Here is a 12,373-nt window from a genome sequence, read left to right as displayed (position 1 = left end):
GGCTGCTGCCTGCACAAGTCGACCCCCTCCCCTCCACGACCCAACCCCCTCCCCGTCTCTCCACCAGCAGCTGCAGCCTCCACAACCCCCTCCCGTCCCGCCTCGCCGCACTTATACACCAATAAATCTTCCCGAAGGCCGCTACTTTGACGGGGATGGACAACTCTTCAATGACAAGGACGGGGAAGGCCTCTCCTACAGTCGGCCACAGCCTCCACCGTATGACCTTGTCGCCATCTCCTCACTCCGCTCTCTATTTTTAATTGCTTGGAACATTTGGTAGTGATAGCTGCATGTTTTACATTGGTCGTTCGTATATATAAATGCAGAATATAATCTCTGTTACACCTGTACCAATTCAATGAGGGCTAGTCCATTTGCATTGCCCATGAGACAACTATCTAGATATTCTTTGATTTATTCTCTCTCGGAACATGCTTAATAATAGAGCCAACTGCTGGCTATATCGTATTGCCATGTCACTTAGAGTTGGTTTAATAGCCCATCCAATAGTACTCCCTCCGTAAAGAAATATAAGAGCGTTTAGAGTAGTGATCTAAACGCTCTCATATTTCTTTACAGATGGAGTAGTTAGCAAAAGATATATACTACTCCCTTTGTAAAAAAAATATAAGAGCGTTTAGTGATCTAAACGCTCATATATTTCTTTACAGAGGGAATACTACATTAATACATCGCTTACCTCTAACGAAAACTCTTTGAAGCTTGTGTTGCAGCCGGCTATTACTCTGCAACTCGTTTCTGTTCCCTCTCCTCCATCTCTCCTTCCACTCAGCATAAAATGTGACATGGCAACTCCTATAGCATTGCTTACATCATGTTATTATATGTTCCCTCGGTCACAAAGTTGTCCAGCTCCTATTCTTGTTCCCTACTCACTATTTGTCCAAGAGTAGCTAGATCATTAGAAAAAGAGCTATTTATCCAAGGCTTTTTTAGGGAAGCTTTGAATTCTTCTGTTTGAGAGCACGAGGCATTGTAAAAAAAATGCTCTTTTGATCCCCATCACGACCAAATATCTCTTATTCTAAAAATCTGCATTGGTTTTTTGAGTGCTTTTTAGTTACTAATAATTACTACTTTTTGTAAGAAAGGTTGGTTTTCTTTTGAGACAAGGGGTCAGGTTAACTAGTTTTTTTAGAAACACCTATAGTTTTATTCAAACTTGCAACCATTACAGATACAATGATTTCGATCCATTATCAAAGAAATTGCAAAGTAACTCCTACAACTAAGAATTACAATGAGATCTCTTGGAGGCATCTTCTCCTTGGTATCAATCTTTGCAAAATTTGCTATATTCCACCAATTTATTCATATTTTGTTTTTTCAGCTGTGAGGACACTGAGCAGGCAGTGCGTATTGAGGCCCTATCACCGCCAACCCCCTTTCCATCTGTTTCAGCATTGATGCCAACTGGATTGCTCATTAAATATTTTCTGAGAGTTGATGCTGATGGCTTATTTCACACATATCCTCATCGAGGTGGTCCATTTAAGAGCTTAGAAGAAACCCAGGAGGCCATAGACACCTATCATGCTAATCGGATTAAAATCAAGTAATGATTTCATATTAACTTCGCTTTTATTTTTTTGCGTTGAAGTATTATTTTTGATTGTTTAGCAAATTATTCTAGAAACTCAGGATGCGTTTCCTTTTCTATTTTACTGGGTACTGGTGTGATTTGATTGCTGCAAGGTGCTTGTACTTTTTCTCAGCTATGTGATTGTGTTTTCAGATTCCTTACCCAGCGTTGTTGTACGGGTCAGGACTGAATGGCCTCTTGTTGGTGATCACTGGGACCATTGCCGCTGTGATATAAGAGCAAACCATTGATTTGTTTGCAATGACTTATTCTTGTTTGGGAGTAGTAATTAGCATTCTGTCATCTATCATAAATCTAGGTACATTACCTAAGTAAGTTTCAGTCAAGATTAGTTTACCACTCATAGAAAGCATAGTCCCTTGCTAAGAAGCTGCTTTCTTTCCCACTTTCTCTTTGACAGGTTCCAATCACTATTATTGAGTTTCCTATAATGCAGAGGGATGCCCAGGTATCTAGAAGGGAAATCTCCCACGGTGCAGGTAAAAATCTGAGCATCAATGTCTTGCTTAACCAGTGCCTCCCAAAATAGAGAACTTCATTTTAAGTCCAGTCAAATGCTTAAAAACACACAGAATTATCTTAAGATTTCTAGCCCCCTCTAACTCATCCTCAAGCATAAAAATGGTGTCATCAGCATACTGCAATATGGCTAAACCACCGTTGTGCAGCTTGTCAAGCTTCATGCACTAGCCAACGCAACCAAAAGTCCGAACTGATGGAAAGGGCTAGACAATCCACATATACACTTCAACACCCCCTCTCACGTGTGATGCGGGAAGTCGACACGTGGATAGACTCAGAGACATGGCTCAAGAGGCCTATATGTGAGCAAAGGGGGGCAGCGAAAGCCAGGACTTGAACTCAAGACCTTAGCTCCGATACCATGTTAAGCTTCATGCACTAGCCAACACAACCAAAAGTCCGAACTAATGGAAAGGGCTAGACAATCCACATATACACTTCAACAAAGCTGAGGGACTGATAAGCCTTTAATGAAACCTTATTCTTGGGCTCTTTTGATAAGAGTAGCCAGAACATCGGCAGCAATATTACAAAGTGAAGGAGAGAAGGGCTCTTCTTGCCTAAGCCCTTTCCTAGTAGCAAACTAACTACCTATCATGTCATTCAGAGTATTAGCAACCTTGCCATTGCATACAACAGCTTTAGTCCGCTGCACAAACTTCCTAGGGAAACCTTTCATTTCGAGGACTGAAAACATAAATTCGAAATTGATTTTGTCGTACGCCCTCTCAAAACCTACTTCAAGAAAAATACCAGCTTGTTTGCTCTTATTTAAAGAATGTAAAGTCTCCTGTAGCAGTACTACACTATCTAAAATATAACAGCCTGTAACAAAAGCATTATGAATCTTGGACACTACATTCTCTGCAACTAGCATAGCCCCTAGTTGGCAATCAGGGTTTTGGTAAAAAAATGTAAATGCCACATTAAGCATGCAAATAGTTCTATACATTTGGATCTTGTCAGCCCCCTGCCCCTTGGCAATCAGGTTGAAAATTCCATAGTCGAGTCTAGAGATAACAATAATACCGTCAAAGAAAACATTACAAAGCTGTAAAAGATCATTGCAAACCAGCTTCCAACATTTTTTGGTAGAACTCTGCAGGCCACATGAGCAGCAGCTAAATCTTCCAATGGGTTTTGCAGGTCCACTTTCAGCTTGTCAGGAATAAATACCGTCTTGAGCCGAACTTCTCTGTTAGGGGTTTTAGTGGCTCTACTAGTAGTCCTGACCAGTGTGGGGCTTCTGTTTTCTTTGTCATGAAGTTGCTCCCCTCCAGTATCATCATCATGTATCTGTTTCTCAGTTTTTCTGCACTAATTCCTCAATCTTCCGAGTCCCAATGCCCAGCCTTTTAGCAAAATGGTCTGGGTCTTGTGTACAACCAAAATCATCTTCTTTCTGGCTGTCATCCTCAACAGTAAAGTCTTCTGACATAGCAGAATCCTTGGTGAAATCTGAATTTACTCGTTCAACCCAGATAACACTCTCATGTTCTTGTTTCATCTCAAGCAGCTTTTTCCTTGTCTCCTTCTCAGCTAGCAAGTTCATATCCAATTCATATTGGCTGGATGCCCCTTCCTCACAGTTTTCAGTAGCAGAAATATCTTCGGAGGGAGCAACAGAGGTGTCATGCTTTCGGGATTTGCTACTGTTTCCAAGACCACCATGAGATTATTATTGATAATTCATAACAGAGGTGTCATGCTTGTACTTTTTCTCAGCTATGTGATTGCGTTTTCAGGTTCCTGACCCAGTGTTGTTTTACGGGTTGGACTTACTGGCCTCGTGTCAGTGATCACTGCTGCTGTGATATAACAGCAAACCGTTGATTTGTTTGCCACAACTTTTCTTGTTGGTACCTTGGTAGTAGTAATTAGCATTCTGTCATCTAGTAGCAATCAAGTTTGCTGGGCGCTCATTGGTTGCAAGAACAATGATGCATTTTGTGGTAATTAATCACAAGAGTTGTTTGGTAATCTCTTATTTATTTTTGTAATTGTTATCTGAACTAGGTACTTGGGTGAGCTTTCCAAAGAGGACAGGTATGTTTGGCATAAACTATATTGGCGTGATGGAACAAGGAAGAATTCGAAGGAAGCTTTGGATGCAATGATGAACCTTGACCCCACTTTGGAAGTAGTTAAATGTTTACTAGACAAGCATAATGAGGAACACCATCTTTTCGAGGTTTGTTCTCTACCTTGCTCTCTCTTTCCATTTTTTTTATCGCCGCTCTCCCTCACTACCTTTCTTATGTTTTAGGATCTTGCATATGAAGTCAAAGAGGTTGCGAGTTACAAAGCTCATTTTCCGGAAAACGATTCTCAATATGAATGCAGGTCCTTCTCACATTTAAATGTGCTTGCAAAAAGAGGATTGAATGACGACGGGAATCTTCTCTTCATTGAAATCACATGCACAGATGGTGAATTTGAGGAGTATGCGCTTACTTGTCTTTCTGCGGTTTCGTCCGATGATAATGGTATGTTTGCATTTGGCTATTTAATCTCCCATCCAGTATATCAATATGCAAGTTACTGAAATTTGCATTATGTTCACACTTTGTATCACCGAGTGCCATATTCAGAATTCACCATAACAATATTATGTTGCGTTATTTTCACTTGCTGCCGGCGAGATGTTGCAGAGCCACCGCCGCCTCGCTGCTGGCTGCTGCATCTAGAGAACAGTGGGCATCTAGTCAGCATTGTTTATAAAGCGTCCTGCTTCAGACGCTTAAGCGATAAGGCGCCCTGGCAGTGCCTTAGAAATATGCCTGCTTTAGGCGCTTAAATGTGCGTTTAGGCGCTTAGGCGTTGCTTAAGCTTCCTTTAGGTTGCTTTACCGCCTTATAAACCATGCTAGTGAGCCGTTATCTTGTGAGCTATGGTATATGGTACATCAATATCTGTAGCATTAGAGAGAAAGGGAGGAGGAGCAGGAGCACAAGTTGCTGCTGCTGCCAGCTGCCGCTGCGTGAGAGACCGAGAGGAGTCAGGGGTGACGTGGAGGAGGTGAGGAGCGAGTGGGACTGGGGCAGGATCGCAGGAGCCCTCCGCAAGCTCGGCGCTGGCCTGCTGCTGCCGCTGTTTAGGTCGGGAGGGAAATGAATTGGGGAGGGATTGTGCTGGACTGGGGTACCACCATGATAAGTAGGGTTAGTCTTACTCTTACTGGGCTGGGCTGTATCGGGATAGTATCATGGGAGGTATCCAGCACGTATCGGGAAGTATCTTCTTTGTTTTTGTTGCGTTAATCGCGGATACTTCACTGATACGTATCAGCCACGGATTCGCTATGCCCAGGACATGTCGGTGTTTCTTAGGTGTTCATTAGCTGTTTCAGATTTTCCACCAGAATATTAACTATATTGGAGCATGTCTAAAGTTTCATAAGCTTAGCCAAGTGCCATTCAGTATATCAGTATGCAAGTTAATAAATTCTTCCATTCAGTATTATGAATATGCAAGTTGATAAAGTTTTGTGTTATTTTCACACTTTGTATCACCGAGTGCCATTTAACTAAGTGCTAGCTGTTTTCACACTTTGTTAATTCACTTGAAGAGTAGGTGTGTTCGCTGCGCCGGTAAAGATAACAATGAAAAATTCAGAATTTGGTCACAACAACATGGGAGTAGGTGTGTTCGGTAGCTGTTTCAGATTTTCCACCGGAATATTAACTACTCCGGTTAATATTAGAGCATGTCTAAAGTGTCATAAGCTTAGCTTAGCTGGTTCTCCGGTTATTCTTAGTTATGATAAAAAGAGCATACCGATACCTTATGCATTAGATATTGATTAACAAAACTAGACCATAATTGTAGGTGAGTGCTGTGAATGTGGTGATGATGTGAAGCATCCCACTGGTGTGGAGTACAAAAAGGGTGAAGCCAAGCCCCATGGTCGATGCAAGTGCATTAACAGGCCTATCTCAGATGAAGCATTTAACAAGGTATTATTTTGTCAGCAAAAAACTTGGAATCCCATGGATGTGCAGATGAGTAATTGTTAGTTTCATGTCTTTTTTCCTTTCCTTTTTTTGCAGTTTATCGTTGTGCGTGATGAGGATTCCCTGGAGGCGGAGGAGGCTAGGGTGAGACGGCAATTCAGGATACGCAGCATAGCAGATGGCCATGGAGCGAGGGGCAAATACATCGTACCGGCGAAACGTGTGCAAGCATAGATGTAGAATCATTAAGGTTGTGCTGCGTTTGTTTTGGATACCAGTGATGCTGAGTAAGTAGCATGTGAGTCTTTGGCATCTTGCTTGCTGACGTAGAAGCCTCAGCTCATTTGGGTGGAGGATAAGCTGGTGCGAAGGTCCTGTGCAGAACCCTTGTTTATGGTGGAATATCTGAAACAGCTAATGAACACCTACGTTTTGGGGGAATAAGCTGGCAAAACCAAAGTGGCTTTTTCAGTGCAATGTGTTTTGTTGTGTCAGTGAAGTGTTTTTCAGTGCAATGTGTTTTGTTGTGTCAGTGAAGTGTTTTTCAGTGCAATGTGTTTTGTTGTGTCAGTGAAGTGTTTTTCAGTGCAATGTGTTTTATTGTGACAGTGAAGTAGTCATAGAAATGTGAGATACATGCGTGACAAGAGAACTTTTTTTTTTTGAAACGACAAGAGAACTTTGAGTCTGGCGCCCAAGCTTTTGTCAAATTGTGTACTCAAACCTAAGTGGAGTATAATTTATTCACAACCAACACTGTACTTTGTACTCCCTCCGTATCAAAATAGAAGTATGTTTTTTTTGTCTAAATTTAGACCAGAAAACATTGTATATTTTGTTAGAGGAAGTATATCTTATAGCAATCTAACTTGAAGTACACTGAAGAATGTTGAAGCGTCTTGCCTCATCAGAGGAGACTCTGCGTGTTATATGGCAGGTGCTTATCCTTGGATATGCATGTATCGTTGGAGTATATCTTGGAGAAGATCTACAGAGGGAGATTGCTAGAAATAAACTAGGCTACGGTAACAAGACATAAATGTTAGGTCTGACTATGTCATATCTAAGTATTTGTTTATGGCCCCCTGTTTTTCTTTTTTGTTGAGCGACATTTTTTTCACTTGTAATATTAGTTCGAACGTTAAAAAGCCGAAAAACTGGCTATCCACTTGACACAATTAGATCTCATGGCTATTAGGTAGCTCGGAACCTAATGAAGTCATAAGCAGTGACAGATCTGAGGCTTTTTTGAAACTTCAAAACAATAGTTTTTCTAAAAAAAAAGTAAGCTTTTTTTGAAATGTGAACCTTATTAAATAATAAAAAACATTTTTTGAAAACATAAACCTTTTTTGAATCTTTGAATAATTTTGAGCATGAACATTTTTTAAACATGAAAATCTTTTGTAAACAACAATATTTTTGGAAAATGGGAACAATTTTTTAAACTCGGAACAAAATTTGAAAATGTAAACATTTAAGTATGATACCATCCCACATCTAGGGCTGCAAACAAGTCGAGCTCGAGCGAGTTGGGGTTGGCTCAGCTCAACTCATATAAAAATTCGAGCGAGCTCAAACTGAGTGAAGCTGATGATCGAGCTATAGAACATGACTCGTGATCATCTTGTAACGATCTCGAGTCTATCTCGAGCTAGTTTCGAGATAAATGAGATGGTAAAAATTATAAATCTATGGATGAAAAACAAAAAAAAATTAAGGTGAATATGCTGGGAACCTTTGCCAAAAATATATAGGATATTTAACACATAGTCGACCACATGCCATAATTAGGCCTAAATCTTCTCTGCACTCAATCAAGTTTTCATGTTCGTTGATAAATAAAATGGAGAAAAATTATGGACAACATATATGGTAATAAATCATCTTATTTCCATTTCATATATGGCATGATCATTTAACATAATGATATTCGTCAAGCTATCGAGCTAAAATTGAGCCAGCCAACATTGGCTCAAGATCTGCTCGTTTCTTGGGCGAGCTACATAAAGTGTTCAAACTCAGCTCGTTTATTTTCGGATCGAGTCAAAAAATGGTTTGATCTCGAGCGGCTCACGAGCCTCGAGCTTTTCTTGCAACCCTACCCACATCAGCAGATAAACAAACCCCCACTGTTGCATTGTTTGTTTGGTTTGTCTCCTTTTTGCGCTGCTTGTATGTCGCCCATGATACCCAGCCCAGAACGATGGGAGCTTCTTCGACGGGGCTGGCCCATTGGTGTCAAACTGATAGTGAGCGGTCGTGCGCAAAAAAGAATGTGCCGCGGGTTCTTCGATTTGAACTGCATACCTCCTGTTGGACCACGCATCTTGCTAGCCACTGCAAGCGACGAGTTGTCGTGACAAATGAGTAGCGTGAGGTCTAAAGAACTAATGCCAGCGACGTAACTGAACATCACTTGAAGGCTTGGAAACAATTTACAATTGCAAACAAAATTTCAAATTCGAGCACTCTCTCAAAGTTATGAACATTTTTTTGTCAAACGTGGGCAATTTTTAAAATTTCAAAAAATAAATAATAAAAATTGTGAAGAAAATTTAAATTCTCAAATATTTTTTGAATCTGTAATTTTTTTTGAAAACGATAGCGTATTTTGAAATTCTGAACAATTTTGAAAATAAGAATGTTTTTTGAATTGGTGAACACAACTTTTTAAAGAGACATTTTTTAAAATTCTCTAACTTTTTTAAAAAATACGAACATTTTTTGAATTGATGAACAAACTAGCCTTATATACAAAAAATATGACTCAAAAGGGTGTATCTCATTTATATACAACTACGAGATTTCAAAAAAAGGTGGGGAACTAACTCAATGGGTTGGGAACTGAAAATCATATATATGATGGCTTTTCCAAAAAAATACATGAAAACTTGGGCCCCATGGTCTTGGTTGCATATTTTAAAAAAATGGGTCAAAGGTGGGCTTGCAACTGGGACGTATTTTTAAAAATGGGATGGGCCCAAAAATTAAAAACAATGTTGAGCAGCTAAAAAGGGCAAAAAGGTGGACTAGTACCGTGAGGATTGGGGCTCACATTTTACGTATTGAAGATGGAATTGTACCTGGGATAAAAATCGATTGCTCACCCAGTTGCAGGTTGATGTGAACTTGTAACTGCAATGAAAAAACATGAAGCCCAATTGCAAGTCAATGGTGGAATTGCAAGTGGGGCGAAGAATAAAAAGGGATAGCCTACTCGAAATGAGGGTGGGGTTGTAACTAAGGCAACAAATATAAAAGGTTAGAAAAACCCGATTGCATGTTGGCGGTGGGCTTCTAACTAGGAGGGAGAACAAAAAAGGTTGGTGTTGGTTCTAAGCCCATGATGGACTTGCAAACCGAGGCAACAAAAAAACTACGAGAACAATTGCGATTCGAGGGTGGACTTGCAACTAGGACAACTATGAGTTGTGAATCGATGGTGAACTTGCAACTGGGATGAAAACAAACTACAATCCCAGTTGCGAGTCGAGGATGGACTTGCAATTGGAATGTAAAAAAACAATGGGCATGTTACGAGTCGAGGGTGGATTTGCGACTGAGAAAACAAGACAAAACTACGATACCAGTTACGAGTCGAGGGTGGACTTGCAACTAGGATAAAAACAAATGGCCCATTTTGCAACTTGAAGGTTGAACTTGCACCTAGGAAAACAACAAAACCATGGGCCCAGTTGCGAGTCGAGGGTGGACTTGCAACTGGGACAACTACACAAACTACGAGGGCTGGTGCGATTCAAGGGTGAACTTGCAACTGGGAGAACTACGAGCCTAGTTGCGAATCGAGGGTGGGCTTGCAACTGGGATGAAAACATATTATAGTCCCAGTTGTGAGTCAAGGGAGGACTTACAAGTGGGATGGAAAACAAACTATGGGTCTAGTTGTGAGCCGAGAGTGGACTTGCAACTGTGACAACTACACAAAACTACGATACTAGTTGCTAGACGAGGGTGGACTTCCAACTGGAACAATAACAAACTACGAGCCCAGTTGCGAGTCAAGCATGGACTTGCAACTGGGATAAAAAACAAAACATATGCCCAGTTGTGAATCGAGGCTGGACTTGCAACTGGGACAAATGGAATTATGAGCTCAGTTGTGAGTCAAGGCTGGACTTACAACTATGATGAGAACACGAGAGAGAGAGAGAGATCAAACACATAGCTACTGGTACATACCCTCAGCCCCGAGGGTGAACTACTCCCTCCTTGTCATGGAGAGCGCCGGGATGATGAAGATGGCCACCGGTGAAGGATCCCCCCTCCGGCAGGGTGCATGAACGGGCTCCCGAGAGGTTTTTGGTGGCTACAGAGGCTTGCGGCGGCGGAACTCCTGACCTATCTTTTTCGTCGATGTTTTTAGGGTACATATGCTTATATAGGCAAAAGAAGTCGGTCGGGGGAGCCTTGAGGGGCCCACGAGAGGGTAGGGCGTGCCCAGGGGGTGGGCGCGCCCCCTGTCTCGTGGCTCCCTCGATGATCCCCTGGCTTGCACTCCAAGTCTCCACGATCATATTCTTCCTAAAAATCACGCTGCCAAAGGTTTCATTCCGTTTGGACTCCGTTTGATATTCCTTTTCTTCTAAATACTAAAACAAGCAATAAAACAGCAATATGGGCTGGGCCTCCGGTTAATAGGTTAATCCCAAAAGTAATATAAAAGTGTATAATAAAGCCCGTAATCATTCAAAACAGATAATAAAATAGCATGAATGCTTCATAAATTATAGATACGTTGGAGACGTATCAGCATCCTCAAGCTTAATTCCTACTCGTCCTCGAGTAGGTAAATGATAAAAGAAAGAATTTATGAAGTGTGAATGCTAGCAGGTGCACAAGTTTGATCAATGATAATTTCAATCACCTTTTCTAGCATGATAATATGTCATAACAGTAGTTCATCTCATAAAACTTCTCACGAACAAGCAACAAGCAATTCACATGTTAAAGCATAGACTATAAACTTTCTTGAAAACAAGCAAACTTCATTCTTAGTCATCAAACAATTGCAATTCATCTTATTTTCAGGAATAGCAAACTCCACATACTCAACTATCATATAGTCTTCTACAATTGCTAACACTCACGCAATACTAATGGTTATGGAGTTTCAATCGGACACTGAGAAAGATAGGGGCTTATAGTGTTGCCTCCCAACGTATTCACCTTTGGGTGATGTCAACAATAATAGTTCATGCTAACTTACATCCAATTGGATATATATATCAGGATCTTTCTGTCACGCCCAATATGCGACCGTATCCAAAAGGAACTCGAAGGTCCCACCAAGGATAGACCCGCATATTGGAACGCTTTTGCAAGGTGGATATCATTACATCAACATTACATAATAGATGGGGATACATACAAGAGGCATACAATGCCACACGAATACAACATCATACCTAAGATCAACATCCGACTACGGATGAAACACAAACAGAAGCTCAAATGACATCCACCCTGCTAGCCCAGGCTGCCGACCTGGAACCTATCCCCTGATCAAAGAAGCAGAAGAAGAAACTCCAAAACAAGCAACATCACTCTCGCGTCAAGATCATCGCAACCTGTACCTGCAACTGTTGTTGTAGTAATCTATGAGCCACGAGGACTCAGCAATCCCATTACCATGGGTATCAAGACTAGCAAAGCTTAATGGGAAAGGAAGGGGTAAAGTGGTGAGGTTGCAGCAGCGACTAAGCAATGTATGGTGGCTAACGTACGTGAATAAGAGCGAGAAGAGAAGCAAAGGCACAGTCGTCAACTAGCAATGATCAAGAGGTGATCCTGAACTCCTACTTACGTCAAACATAACCCAGAAACCGTGTTCACTTCCCGGACTCCGCCGAGAAGAGACCATCACGGCTACACACTCGGTTGATGCATTTTAATTCGAATCTGGTGTCAAGTTATCTACAACCGGACATTAACAAATTCCCATCTGCCACATAACCGCGGGCACGGCTCTCGAAAGTTTAAACCCTGCAGGGGTGTCCCAACTTAGCCCATGACAAGCTCTCGCGATCAACGAAGGAATAGACCTTCTCCCAGGAAGACCCGATCAGTCTCGGAATCCCGGTTTACAAGACATTTCGACAATGGTAAAACAAGACCAGCAAAGCCGCCCGATGCGCCGACAATCCCGATAGGAGCTGCACATATCTCGTTCTCAGGGCAACACCGGATAAGTCAAGCTACGAGTAAAACCAGGCCTCGAGTTTCCCCGAGGTGGCCCCGCAGGCTGCTC

The 12,373-nt window shown here is 41.5% G+C and overlaps 1 protein-coding gene across 1 annotated transcript; it reads left to right on the top strand.

Moving 5' to 3' along the window:
* The first annotated feature begins 25 nt into the window (after positions 1 to 25).
* LOC119291243 lies at positions 26 to 6,647 on the top strand. The gene is made up of 6 exons (XM_037569966.1): positions 26 to 219; positions 1,355 to 1,579; positions 4,166 to 4,340; positions 4,416 to 4,635; positions 5,978 to 6,105; positions 6,199 to 6,647. Exons 2-6 carry the CDS (start codon positions 1,431 to 1,433, stop codon positions 6,334 to 6,336), a joined length of 810 nt encoding a protein of 269 aa, XP_037425863.1. The 5' UTR covers positions 26 to 219; positions 1,355 to 1,430; the 3' UTR covers positions 6,337 to 6,647.
* Positions 6,648 to 12,373: the final 5,726 nt, after the last annotated feature.

The sequence above is a fragment of the Triticum dicoccoides genome, chromosome 4B (genome assembly GCF_002162155.2).
Source record: "Triticum dicoccoides isolate Atlit2015 ecotype Zavitan chromosome 4B, WEW_v2.0, whole genome shotgun sequence".
Classification (NCBI taxonomy): domain Eukaryota; kingdom Viridiplantae; phylum Streptophyta; class Magnoliopsida; order Poales; family Poaceae; genus Triticum; species Triticum dicoccoides.
Note: the sequence above shows the minus strand (reverse complement) of the source record. Positions and strands in the feature narration are given on the sequence as shown.